Below are 14,104 nucleotides of genomic sequence, written 5' to 3'. Positions count from 1 at the left end.
GGAAGACAATTCAACTAACAGCAGCTCCAGCTAACTGCAACCCTATTTTCTTTCCTGTCTGCATTGTCCTGACATGTAGCAACTGCACGGCAAGAACCTCCAGTTCAGCGATGGTTATGTGGTGAAAGAAGCAATTGGTGTAGGCTCTTACTCTGTATGCCAACGCTGTGTTCACAAAGCAACAAACACAGAATATGCTGTGAAGGTCAGTGGCCTTGTTGTTTATTATGTCCGTGAATATTGACTCCTCCTTGAAACAATTTGTAATGTCAAAATTGCATCCACGAGGTTGGGGGAAGATGAGCATTCAGTGCTTAGGGCTTGGCATTAAGGAGGCTGAGTCCCTATAGCACTGCCAACATGCCTCTTGACCCGCAGGACCTTAGACCCAGTGCAGCATGAAAACTGGAGCACCAGTTCAGATATCCTCAGGGCGAATCTCTTTTATCATTGGGCAGATTTGGGCAAGCTGCTTGCCGTTTGCCTCATCTTCTATCTGCTGCATGGGAATAATAGTGGCCTACCTTGCAGGTGTATTTGAAACTGAGTGCATGCACCGTGTTTTAATGGCTCCAGTGCTATGCAAAAGTGCCATCTTCCCCAACATCCTTCCGGCTTTTCTGTTTACAGTCTTAAGCATTGGTTCACCAGCCTTGAGGATGTTCACTCCAATGCATCTGACCTCGTAAATGCTGACTCGCAGTTGCCGATGCAGGAATAAATTTTGTTCCTCTCTCAAACGCCATTGGACTCTTTTTCTTTTTGAAGTTCCTTTACAGTAAGCAGTATACTACTTGCAGGTCATCGACAAGAGTAAGCGAGACCCTTCTGAAGAGATTGAGATACTCCTACGGTACGGACAGCACCCAAACATCATCACTTTGAAGGATGTGAGTGTAGTAGTTAAAGGGTTTAAGAGGCTCCCCAACGCAAATGCTGGTGATGGGCGGGGCCATTCTGCAAACCAGGGCCTGGCTGCTGGTGGAGGAGTGCAACATACACAGTTGATTGAATAACAATGTGGAGGCCTGTTAAAGAGTGACTCCTTCTCTTCTTGGTAGCAGCAGAGGCAGATGAGCTTCCCTGCTGCTAATTCCCTGCATAGTTACGGCCTTGAAAGATTCACAGGAACACGTAGCCACGTGCACTCTTGATACAGCCCCGAACTTCTTGCTTGGAAACAGCTGTGCAAATGGCCTTGTGTTGGCACAATGCAGGAGGTGGAAGGGCAGGCAGCAGTGCCCTGCACCTTCATCCTTCTCAGTGCCAGTGGAGAAAACTGCAAAGGCCTTGTTAGTTTCAAGGGCTGCACCCTTGGGCCATGCACCTGTCTGTGTGGCAGTTTGCCCTTTAGCAGGATGTACGCAAGAGCAGTGAATGCCCATAGACAAACTGCTTGTAAGTCGTTTCCAGGATAAAAAGTTCCTTTCAAAGTCTGCCTCCTCTTTGGCAGGTGTACGACGATGGCAAGCATGTCTACCTGGTAACCGAGCTCATGAGAGGAGGGGAGCTGCTGGACAGGATCCTCAAGCAAAAGTGTTTCTCAGAAAGGGAGGCCAGCTTTGTCCTGCACACAATTTGCAAGACCGTGGAGTATCTGCACTCCCAAGGGGTAAGTACAGGGGAAGAAGAAACGTGCCAGACCTCCATTTCCATAGCAGTTGGTCTCATCTTCTGGCACCAGACCCGCAGTCTCTCCTTTTCTTTCCACTTACAAAGGTGAGAGTTCAGGAAGAGAGCCAACAATGAAATTGTTCTCCAAGAGCAGCCTTGGCGGGGGGTGGTCTGCAACAGAAGCAGAAGGGGAGAGACAGGGAAATGGCTGGGATGTCCGAATTCTGTGCTTGCTACAGACGTCCAGTGGTCCTGTGTGACTCCTCTTTCCTGTAAAGGCTGTCCAGTGCTGATATCTTAGTCCTTCGTGGCTTTTTATGACACTACCACACCAATTACCTGGGATGAGAAATACATTGGCCAGCTACAGTTGGCTATTCCAATATCCAGTCCTGCGGTCTGGGAGATGAAAACATGGCTATGGAAGTGCTGCTTGTGGAAATAGGGGGAAAACCTCAGAAAAGCTGGCCAAGCCAGTCAGAGGAGGCCTTCTGAGAGTTCTACATGATTTTGTTCCATTCCTAAAGCATGCAGAAGAGATCCCTGTTCCAGAAGTGCTAGTGAAATGTGTCTTCTGATTTGCCGTGGGAGGATATACTTACCAAAATGTGTGGCCCAATGTAATCGCTTTTCATGCTGCTGTTCACAGCTACCAGTTCACATGCGTCGCATACACCACAAGGTCAGATCTGTTAATGAACCAAACCATTTTTACAAGCAGACCTTCCCAGTGTAACAGAGCATCTAAATAACCAATAAATGAAAGAGTGACATAGTTGGAGATTCTGAGAACAGGCCTGCCCTTCTTGTTACTGTGCAAAGTGATCTGCAGCCTACTCAGGTTTCATTTAATCAACATCTTGGCATTGCTGGGTTCTTTGGGGCCTGTTAAGTAGTTGGTAATATGTGGCTGGTGCACCACATCCATTTCAGTGGGGAGCAAGACTGCCATAGGGTGTGGAGCTCTTACTCTACCACAAAGGGGACTCGGTGTATGACATAAGCCAGAAGGTAGGCACCCTGATCCGTGGTTTCAATTGTTGCTTCCACAGGTAGTCCACAGAGACTTGAAACCTAGCAACATTCTCTACGTAGATGAGTCCAGCAACCCAGAATGTATCCGCATTTGTGACTTTGGTTTTGCCAAGCAGCTGAGGGCGGACAACGGGCTTCTTATGACCCCTTGCTACACGGCTAACTTTGTTGCTCCAGAGGTAAGTGGCTTTTGAGCCCAGCGCAGTGATTTGTGTACACACCGCAGCATTTCCATAACATGTGCTTTTGTCTGTTTAAGGGTGTGGATTTAGGTGAGTGCATTTCCAGCAGAGCTTGTCATTGTGGCTGTTTCACACATACAGGTCAAGACTGGAAATCAGCCTCACCTCGCTTCTCCCTGGCTCAGTAAGCAGACTTTGGCTGGCTTCCTTTCTTGAAACTTTTTGTACAGTGATGAATCTCTTCTGAATACTAAAGCAACAATTTTCAAGCCCTGTACCGGGCATGTTGATGTGTCAGGAGAAATGGGTGAAATGGGCCTTGAAAAGCTTCCGAAGTACCAAAAGTGCCACCGTTACCCAGAAAACATGGTCTCATTCTTGTGTCCTTAGCAGTCTTGGGAGAGGGGAGCCAGCATTTACTGCATTCCTAACGAAGATGCTTGCCTGCTATTTTCCTTTATATTTCAAGGAAATTTAATCCTGTTTTAATATGGGTGGGGGGACACCCTCAGCCTTGGGTATCTTAAACATAGGGAATTCTGGGTTGTTTCTGTTGTTGTTGTTTTGTTTGTTTTTTTAATGCTAGCAATGCTAGAAAACCTTTTAGATTAGTTTTAGTCTGAAAATTGAATAATCTCTTTGTGTGAAAAGCAGAGGGGCAACAGTGAAACTCCTCTGGGTTAGGCGGATTCATTATGTGTTCTTTGTTCTCTGTGAGGCCATTGCAATCTCCTTTTATATATTACTAGAAATTAAGCCCGCTGTCCTTCAAATACAGCGGGCGCTAGATGTGTGACTGTGGTTGTTGGGGTGGCTGTAGGGGGCGGGATGGGCGCGAGCGGAGAGGAGGGTGGGCTTGGGGCCGTGGGTGGGTTCCGCAGGCTCGTGGCAGCGCCGACCGTACAGTGTAAGCAGGAACGGGGCTCGCTGGCTCTGGCGAGGTCTTGGTCCTTCCGCGTGGCTTGAAGCGTCTTGCGGGGGCCAGCGAGAGGGGGTGTTGGTGGCAGCAGGCCGAGAGGGATGGCAGGAGGCATGCGCCGTACTCGGCGCATGGCTGGTGTGTCAGCAGGGCGGGGCAGGGGGCCGGGCTTGGTGGGCAGGATGGACGCAGGCGCGGGGCTCCACGCCTGTGTGTTTCAGTCTGAGTAAGAGGCTTCAGGCGTGCAGGTCGCTCGGGTGAGTACGGTTGAGGGGGCGGGCGGGTGGACCGAAAGGAGGTGGGTTCCAAGTGTCGGCGAGGTGTGTGGATGGGTGGGGGGGTGTCCGGACTGGGGGCACGGGTGGTTGAAGGTGGGAGTGTGTCTGGCGTGGAGTCTGGGGCGTGGGGGAAGCTTACCGTGTGGGTGTCTCGAGGTCTCGTGGTTGGCGATGGCGCGTTCTGACGGCTCCTGGCAGGCGGTTGTGGCGGGGCGAGCAGGAAGCGCTGCATGTGGAGGACGGCTGTAGGGGGGCGGCCCGTGCAGGTCCCCCGGCCGTCATTGGCGAATCTCAGCGTGGGTTCATCCGGTCGAGGCGGGAGGTGGCAGCACTGCTCCTTTGGCGGGCAGGCTCTATGGAGGGAAGGGAGATGCTCCGGCAGCAGCGAAGCATCTGGGCGGCCAGTCCAGGGCGGGCCAAGTGGCTATGCGCGCCTCCCAATTGGCCACTTGGCCCTCGAATGGCACTCAGAGGGGCCCAATCAGGAGCCGTTTTTATCCCGGACGGGTCCCGCCCTAACTCCTCCCCAGGAGCCCTTACTCTTTTATTTAATCCGCTCCGTAGGAGCAGATTAAAGATTATTAATTTATTATTACTATTAGTTGGATTTCTTCCCCGCCGCTGTTGGTGAACAGTCTTGTGGCGGGTTACATAAAAAGATTTAAAAACCGCATAAATATTAAAAACATTAACAACCACCGTCACCCATTACAATCAAGTCCCGGCGGCAAAAAAGTGAACCCCCTACCTCCACCCCATTTTCCAGCCACTCCTCACCAGTGCCTCAGGCAGAGTCCAGAGGTGCTGTCGATCATCTTATTTGTTGTATGCTAAATGCTGCATCTGTTTAGAACTGGGGTTGATGATGCTACACTTGCTTAGTATCCCCCACACCACAAAACCTTCTTTCTTTCCTGTAGGTTTTGAAACGTCAAGGTTATGATGAGGCCTGTGATATCTGGAGCTTAGGAATCCTCCTCTACACGATGTTGGCAGGGTAAGAACAGCTTCCTTTTTTGTCACATAAGACAGGGAACCATTAACGGTTCATGACCTGTTAATGGTTCCCTGCTGGATTTTTTTTAAAACTTTGATTCTTTTGCACATGTTGGATGTCCCATAACTGGCCTTGCCACTGGGTGGCACTGGAGGCATATTTCTCCCAGCAGCAGCAGCAGAATATCCCTCTATCCAGGTGGAGGTTGGCTCACATGCTGTCGTTGCTTGGGGAACAGCCGTATTCGAAGGAAGAATGTGGGGCCTCCTGATGCAGGGAGGCATCTTAGGAAGCAGGAGGCGAGAGGGTGAGCAATGGCAGATTCTTCAGATGCTTTAGCAAAGCCTTGCTGGATGCCACAAATGTCTAGTTGGCATGGCTATGGGTTTCAAGTACTAATTAGTGGAGCTCCCCAGTGGGAAAAGGGACTTCATAGCCCAGGGCAGCAATGGGAGGCAAGGATACGTTCTGGTGGTGCTGCTGATCAAATGCCTCAAATCTGTATTAATTTCACATCTCTGCTCTTCTCGAAAGAGCTGGTGCCCAGGCAGTTCACAATGCCTGGCCTCCAGAGGAAGTAAGTCATGCACCTTAAGGCTGCCTCTGGCTACTAGACCTCTCCCATTTACTTGCCCAGGGTGTAGAATTTCCGACCCCAGCCCCAGATTCTTGCCCCTGAAGAATTAAGGGTGTGTTTGTGTGTGTGTGTGTGTGTGTGAGAGAGAGAGAGAGAGAGAGAGAGAGAGAAATGGCCTCCACATAGGGACATTCTAGGCATTCCCTGTCATGTTTGTGGAAGACTAGGGGAAGCAGCCCAAGGCATCACCTGGAAGTGACTTCACATCCTTCCTGGGCACTACAAGCAAAATATTTCAGCATTTAGCCAAGGCAGTGTTGGGAATCCTGCTAGCCACATTGACACATGCTCTGAAGAAATGACCAAACTGGTATGGAGGGCAAATGCCTGGCCGCCTTAATGTAGGAGAAGGGCACATGTGATTATGCTTGTTCCTAGGACACCTCGTGGCTTTTTTATATGCTGACCCTGAACCCCCCTTTTTAAAAATAAGACATGGAAAACTCACAGGATTGGCACTTATTAACAAGGGAAGATGGCATTTGTTATTTCAAGCACTACCACCACCGTGTCAGGTCAGAGGAGGACAGCATGGTACATTGGTTAGGAGCAGTAGACTCATTTGGAGAACTGAGTTTGAGTCCCCATTCCTCCACAGAAAGTCAGCTGGGTGACCTTGAGCTAGTCACAGTTCTCTCCAGGCAGTTTTCTTAGAGCTGTCTCAGCCTCACCTACCTCACAGGCTGCCTGTTGTGGGGAGAGAAAAGGAAAGGTGTCTGTAAGCTGCTTTGGGACTCCTTTGGGTAAAAATTCAGCTGTTTTTCTTCATGCCTTCTCCCCCTGCCTGGTTCAGCCTGAGTCATTCAGTGTCCCATCCCCTTGGGAAACCTGGTACTTTTATGCATGTAAATGTTTTCACCAAAGCCAGCATACTGACCCTTTTAAATCGTCATTTTTTTAATTGTCATGTTTTTCTGCAAGGATTATGCATTTGAAAGATGGACTTATGCCGGCAAATTGTGTGTGTGTGGGGGGGGGGGGTTCTCCATTGTGCTAGATGCTTATTGGCAGGCCATGGTCAGCTGCAGTGTCACCTGACTGCCACTCTGGCACATGATACTAGCAGGGCCTTATGGGAATCGTAGTTCATGGACACAGAGACCTTAATAAGAAATTTCCATGGGGGCACACAGCCTTTTGAAAATAGTACATCCTTTCCCCCTCAGAGGTCTGATGTTTCTTGTAGAGAATGGATTGAAATGTTTGAAAATGCCTCTGAGGGAATGAATACATTAATTTCTGCTGGTGTAATGTCATAGCAGAGGTGGGAGGGTCTGCTCTGAACAAGGGACGCCTCAAGCTCCGATTGGTGGACAAGGGACTAGAGGCTGTTCATTTCCCCCATTGGTGTAAAATGGCACAGAGGGTATCAAAAACACACTAGGGTTTATTCATGCAAAAACAAGCTATTTCATGGCTGTTGTAAAAGAAAAATCATTTTAAACTTAGTTTTAAAAACTGCACTGAAAAGAACCAGTGGCTGCTATGAGGGGGAATGCTGTGCAGAATCAAAAATACTGCAGTGGCTTTTCCATGGCGAAACCAGCTCTACCAGCAGAACTAAAAAAAGAAGTCTTTTGGAGCAGACTTTGCAAGCTGCAGCTGTAGATGAGGAGCATTGCTCACCTAGGGGTGGGGGCACATCATACTGGGTGAGGAGAGAGAAAACAAGGGAAAGCTTTTGTAGGAGAGGAGGTCTTTGAATCTACCACTGCTTGCTTGTTCACAATGGTACATCGCCTGTGGCACAGCTTGTATTTTCTGTCCCAGTTTGGTGTAGTGGTTAGGAGTGCGGACTTCTAATCTGGCATGCCAGGTTCGATTCTGCGCTCCCCCACATGCAACCAGCTGGGTGACCTTGGGTTCGCCACGGCACTGATAAAACTGTTATGACCAGGCAGTGATATCAGGGCTCTCTCAGCCTCACCCACCCCACAGGGTGTCTGTTCTGTGGAGAGGAATGGGAAGGCAACTGTAAGCCGCTGTGAGCCTCCTTCGGGTAGGGAAAAGCGGCCTATAAGAACCAACCTTCTTCTTCTTCCCCAGATCTTCATTCGCTGCCAACAGTCCTGGCCTTGATACCAGCCAGGCCTTGACTCTGATTGCTCTCCTTCCTATCATGTGACCTTGGTGTCATGTTGCATCCTGTTAAATACTCAGGGTCCCATGGTGGTATCTGGGGGATTCAATCCCCTAGACACCACCCTGGGACCCTGAGTCTTAAACCTTGAAAGATTGAGCCCACTAGATTAGGCTGCATAATGCAGATTGTAATAGGACTAGGGAGACCATGACTCCCAGCCTTCCCCCTCAGAGGGGTAGTGAGGTCAGGGAGATGCCAGAAAGCCAGCGTTATGCGAACAATGTGACATCATGTTCAGTAAATGCCCAGAAATGACACATCATCTGCACAATACTCTGGGATTTGGTCAAAACTCTGTGTTTTGCAGTAGCTTTGTCTGGCTCCTGGCGTGCCATGTCAGCAGTGCTTTCGAACAGTTGCTGGAAGTGACATCACATCGTCAGTATGTCATTCTTTCCCCCTCCCAGTTGTTGCTTCCACCCTCTTGCACGGGCGATGGCAACCCTAAATAGGGCACCCTGACTTATTGCATGCTGGTGATCATTATGAAGTGCCACAACAAGAGTCTGGATGTCAGTTTAGAACCCCAGCTTCCCCCCCCCCTCTTTTTAAAAAGTGAATCTCTTCAGGAGGTGTCCCTAGTTTCTCCCTCCCTGATGCTTATTCTTTCCCTCCCTCCTTTCCATCTGCTTATCTTTTAACAGAGTGCTTTGCAGGGTCTCTTCCCTCTTCTTCCTTGCAGGTACACTCCCTTTGCAAATGGGCCGAGTGACACTCCAGAAGAGATCCTCACGCGGATAGGTGGGGGAAAGTTTTGCCTCAAAGGGGGGAACTGGGACACCGTTTCTAATACGGCAAAGGTAAGATGTAGTAATAGAATGTTGAGCTTCAGAGTTGATTTGCTTATTTCAACTTTGGTGTCTGGGAATTAGCAAGAGGAGCTTGATGTGTCCTTTAGCTCCCAAAGGGAAGAGCCTGTATGTGCCTCCTTCAAGTCTGAATCTTTACCGCTCTGTCAGTTCTGTGCAGGCTTCTTTTGTAGTGTTTGGTTCTTAGTGCTGATCTTGGATTCCTGAGGACACTCCTTTGGTTTTTCTACTCAGAGCCCCAGTGTTATAAAGGTGGGCAAACGGTCTGTTCAGGGCCAGAGAGCCTGTGCCCAGAACGCCTATTGCCAATGCTCTTCTTCCCTTAGTTCCCTGCATCCCACTCACCTCTAAAATCCAAGTTCATGCACATCATCAACATGCTGCATTTTTTTCTTATACATGTTTTATGCAAGTTAGGCTTGGCTTAAACGGGTTTACCTTTATAGACCTGGCCAAATAGGTTTGCCTTTTTAGTCTGACTGCAGAATTGTGTAAGAATTCTGCATAGGATTTGATTTTGATTTGGTGTAGAATAGGAACAATCCAGCCATGTCATGTCATAATGATGGCATGATTCATCTGCTTTAAGGAATATGTAAGAGTAAGAGATGGGATCAAGAAAATGCCTTTTTCCACAAGTAGCGGGGAAAGTAAATCTGCTTCGCGAGCACCAGTTCAAAATGTATCTGGTTAATTTTGCCTAATAATGGTACATGCTGCAAGAAGGCTCACTTAACTTTCTGCTGTGGTAGAGTGAGATCTTAGGGCAAGGGGAAAAATCTTTCCTGGGGATTGGCAGTAACCTCCATAGCCTTCTTACCATGAATTGGCATTTATGATGGTGCAAAAAGAAACTGTAAATCAATTGAAGGGGGAAAGAAAGGCAGAGAATTTCCTAAGCACAGGCTAAGTCTTGGGTACCTTTTAAAAGTTGCAGGGTTAATTTTTGGAGAGGAGAAAAGGTCAATTCAAGGTACAGTTGCCCAGTGAATTAAGATGCCGCAGTCTCACAAAATATACCAAGTGGCCTCCAAGTACAGACAGCAACTAGGGTTATACTCTGGGAGTGGCTCTCAAACACAATGAGCGAAGCAGCTTGATTTAAAACACTTTGGGCCACCAGTGTGTTCTCTGATTAATTGCAGGACTTGGTATCCAAGATGCTCCATGTTGACCCTCATCAGCGCCTGACTGCCAAGCAAGTCCTCCAGCACTCATGGATAACCCAAAAGGATCGGTTGCCCCAGAGCCAGCTCAGTCACCAGGATGTACAGCTTGTAAAGGTGCACACTTTGGGGTGGGAAAGGGAACTTCCAGACCTGTCCTTCAGTATCTGCTATACTGACCATTGGAAGATCTGCTCCATCAGCTCTTCCTCCTAAGTTCTTAGTGAGGAACTTGTTCAGCAAGAGTCTTTCCCAAAGATATACTGCAAGATATTGTTTCTTTGCAAATGGGCCCAGTGACACAAGAGATCCTCTCTCAGATAGGCAGGGGATAAAAGGAAAAGAAGGGAGCCAAATTATAGCCAGCTTATGTCGCAGAAAACCTCTTCAAGTGACTAACCATCAATTGAAGCTTTTCACTATACTAAAACTGGAGAAACGCCAGTAGGCGCTACATATGGTTTGTTGCCTTGAGCCATGAACAAAGGCGGGATATAAATGTTGATGTAAGTATCTAAAACTCTAGCAAACTATAGTTTTTAGTGTAGTCTGTTTGAAAACGTTCAACTGGCACTCTCTGGGCAGGGATTCTGGAGGAGCGAAGGGTGAGACCACACAGATAACCAGAGATCTTGTCCTCCATAAGCCAATAGGAGCCTAATGGCACCTTGGAGTCTGGAAAACTGGATCCCAGCATCAGCTTTCATAAGTCACAGCACCATGCATATGATGAAGTGAATTCTGACTCATGAAAGCCTATGCAGGAAGACATTTTGTTCAACTGTAAGATTCTGCTGGATTTTTGTTTGATTTTGCTGCAAGAGGCCGACATGGCTTCCCTACTGGAATTATGTTGAGGGAGTATGAAAGACTGCATTCTTTTAAATAACTTGGACTCAAATCATTTATGCCTTTCAAGGTCATTATTATGAGTTCAGACCAGTACAATTCCTGAACAGGTGCAACAGCAAGATCTTTTGGCTCATTTCAAGGTCATTATTATGAGTTCAGACCAGTACAATTCCTGAACAGGTGCAACAGCAAGATCTTTTGGCTCATTGCTTGATTCTGGACTACTTGAAATTCCTGGAGAATCTTCCAGAGCTCTCTAACCACCTTGCAGGAACCTAGACGAAGCTCCCAAGTCCTAGATTCAGTCTCTCCTACTTTTTTGCTGATGAAGGAAGGAGGATGGGGCTTTTTCAGCAGTCCCAAAGTGGGGAGGAGGGTTGTAGGATCCATGTGGTCAAAAATCGTATAAAACAGGGTCTTCAGTGCAGACAGAATGGGGCAACTTCAAGTGAAAAAGATGGTAAGGGACAACCCCTCCTTTCTCAGGAAAGGGGGCAGCTGATATAGGAAATGCTGCTATCAGACCCCTGTTCGGGGGCTCCACTGCAACACTGAGAGGAGATCAGTCAATCCTGGCTCCTTGGGGAGCATATCCATACAATTACAAATGTCCATAAAGCACCCATTGTTAATGCCTAAAAAGTAATACACGAAGGGGTCCCTGCCATACACTGCATTCTTCTGCACCCAGCTCAGTGTCAGAGCATCAGCTTGACATGCAGGAGGTCCCAGGTTCAATCCTGGTGTCTCCAGCTGAAAGGATCAGCTAGTCAGTGATGTGGAAGTCCTCTGCTGAAACCCTACAGAGCTGCTGCCCACCAGAGCAGATAAGAGTGACCTTGGTAGGCCGAGGGTCCAACTTGATATCAGGCAGTTTCATGTGTCCATTGCTTCTAGATATTAGGTATTCTAGCTGCTTTGAGACTTCTACGGGCAGTGAAAAGTGGGGTATAAAAAACAACTCTTCTTCTTAATTGGGGCTGTCTTGTGTGTATGTGTAAGTGACCTGAATGATGTCTTATGGCTCTTCTCTCTCTCTGTCTGTCTGTCTCTCTCTCTCTCTCCCCCTCCACCCCTGCCCAGGGTGCTATGGCTGCCACGTATTCTGCGTTGAACAACTCCAAACCAAGTCCCCAGCTGAAGCCCATTGAGTCATCCTTTCTAGCACAGAGAAGGGTGAAGAAGCTCCCATCTACCACACTGTAATGAGAGGTTTCCCCTCCTGCCCATGCTCAACTCTGCAAAAGCTTTCTGGGAGATCCTAGGGAAGCCAGAACCAGAACCCCAGTGAGAAGTCCTGTTTTGAGGCCTTTCCTCAGAGGCACATCAGGCCACAGGCCTTGAGACAGACAAGCTGTTGCTTTCCCCATGGATTTCACTTTTTTTTAAGTGTACAGTGAAGACTCTTCATTGAAGAGTTCGCATATGTGTATATGAGAACTGGAAAACGCAACTCTCTGTGTTTTTGACGACACTGATACAGCAAATCTTCCCCCGCCTGGAAAGGGCCGGAAGTTACACAGGTGGATGCTTCTTTAGAGCCAGGTGCAGCAGGAGCTATTTGTTTGCCTCCCCACCCCTTACTGCGGTCAATCTAACTGAAGCTTTCCTCTTTGTTCAGGTTCTGCCCCCCCACCTCACCCAAATCATGAGTAGATTTTTGTAGGGACAAGTTTCGCGAGCTTCATCTTCCAAACTATGTGGCTTGTTTCAGAGAGCATCTTGGATGTCTCTGTTCAGTCATCTTCCTCTCCTGCCTCATCAGGCACCTCTGAACATCACTCTCACAGCCACTCACCAGCAGACCTGGGATTGTTCCTTTTCTCCTCCACCCCATGTCCTTGAATCAAGTTTTAAATTTTTAAGGTAGACGCTACGCTGCTTTGAATGCACAATGGACTTGGAAGAAAATGTATTTCCCCATGGTGAAATTGTCAGGTTGTCTAGGTGTGTGTGTGTGTGTGGAGGGGGAAGGTCTTCTAGTTTTTAAAAATCCTGTCAAATAGCACAAATCTGGATCCTCATGATGCAAAAAACAAAAACCCAAACCCTGGCTTTTAAAAAAAAATGTAACTGAATTCTTTGGCTGGTAACTCAGGGTTTCTGTCTGAACTATCAAATAAAAGATACCATGCAGCTAAACTTTTTTACTGATTGACCTTTTAGCTCTGTCTGCTCTTCTTGTGTTGTGTGGTTCTTGACCTGGGAGGTTTACCTGCATCTTCCAGTCACTAATATTATTGTAATTTCAGGTTTATCGGCCCAGGGCAACCTGATCTCATCTGGTCTAAACAGGCTTGGCCGGGGATAGTATTTGAATGGGAGACCACCAAGAAGTACAAGGGTCACTGCACAGAGGCACCTCTGAAGGTCTCTTGCCTCCAGGGTTGCCATAAGTCAGCTGGGTCTTAGTGGCAAAAAAGTTACTTTGATGTTACTGTCTGGTGGTGGGATTATCACATGGCCTAGATCCCATGGAGGTTTTGTGAACAGAAGAGTTTTCCATCCACAAAGCATGACTCTGCCCTCCTGCTGTAGCCCAAAATAATACCTGAAACACACCCAGGATCAACATGAAGGGGGACCTTGAGTCTGCAGCAGGTTGGGGTAAATCAGTAAAAATAGCCTTTTCCACCTATAGTAATCTTCTATGGAATTCAATCCACTGTTCCCATTTCTTCCTCCTACAACCCCTTTTCTTTATTAATCTGTTCACAATTTTATTGTATTTTGCATTGCAATATTTTGCCACAACTGCTATTGGAATTGTTCTTATTTTGGTGGCACTTCAGTGTACATACTTCAAAGGATGCAGATGTTGATTCATGATACTAAATTTTTAACCCCAAGATGTTTCTCAGAACACTCTTTACTAGTAATTGTGAATCTACAGTTTTTAAGGTGAATGGATTAAAGGTGGGATTTCTAATAACTCTGGATCAGAGTCACAAGTCCATGTTTTTAACTCTGGAAGAGAGCACTGAAGAGTACAATTCATTTTGTCTTGCCAGGATAACCTGATAATACTTGCTGCCCCTCACATAAAGAGCTCAGTGGCCTGGTTGTGTGCTCCGGGTGACAAAAGGGGATATTGTAAATGATAGTTCTGGCAGGGAGGGCCCCTATTCTTGTTTATGATTTGCTGCTTAAATAATATAAGTATACAGTCTTAAGAATTTCTAGTGGGTTTCTACTTTTAAAGGTGACTTTCATGGTGAAGTTAAAGCGAATGGTGCCAAGTCCATGTTTGCAGAGCATGCAACGACCTGGTAAGCCAGTCCTGTCCTGAAAAGGAGCTGCTGTAGGGTCCTGGGTTCAGTCCTTGATAGCTCTAGCTAAAGTCCCTCATGTACCAGTTCCTGGGACAGATCTTCTGTCTAGCACCTTGGAGCAGAGACAAGTGTTCTGGCGCAGTAAATTCATATATTGGTATTTATAGCAGGAGAATCTCAATATCTGATCCAAAATCCAG

General features: G+C 47.5%; 1 protein-coding gene across 5 annotated transcripts in view; it reads left to right on the top strand.

The window, feature by feature from the left end:
• RPS6KA1 (ribosomal protein S6 kinase A1) overlaps nucleotides 1-12,774 on the top strand; it is an 87,532-nt gene extending 74,758 nt beyond the window's left edge. For all 5 annotated transcript variants that reach the window (XM_077337720.1, XM_077337716.1, XM_077337717.1 and 2 more), the window contains 8 exons: nucleotides 80-205; nucleotides 801-890; nucleotides 1,454-1,612; nucleotides 2,667-2,828; nucleotides 4,949-5,025; nucleotides 8,488-8,605; nucleotides 9,760-9,897; nucleotides 11,716-12,774. In XM_077337720.1, the coding sequence (XP_077193835.1) occupies nucleotides 80-205; nucleotides 801-890; nucleotides 1,454-1,612; nucleotides 2,667-2,828; nucleotides 4,949-5,025; nucleotides 8,488-8,605; nucleotides 9,760-9,897; nucleotides 11,716-11,838 (993 nt within the window). In that variant the 3' untranslated portion in view covers nucleotides 11,839-12,774. The remainder of the gene's footprint in view (nucleotides 1-79; nucleotides 206-800; nucleotides 891-1,453; nucleotides 1,613-2,666; nucleotides 2,829-4,948; nucleotides 5,026-8,487; nucleotides 8,606-9,759; nucleotides 9,898-11,715) is intronic.
• The last annotated feature ends 1,330 nt before the right edge of the window (nucleotides 12,775-14,104 follow it).

The sequence above is a fragment of the Paroedura picta genome, chromosome 5 (assembly GCF_049243985.1).
Source record: "Paroedura picta isolate Pp20150507F chromosome 5, Ppicta_v3.0, whole genome shotgun sequence".
Lineage (NCBI taxonomy): Eukaryota > Metazoa > Chordata > Lepidosauria > Squamata > Gekkonidae > Paroedura > Paroedura picta.
The sequence above is the reverse complement of the archived record's forward strand: the minus strand, read 5'-3'. Positions and strand labels throughout refer to the sequence as shown.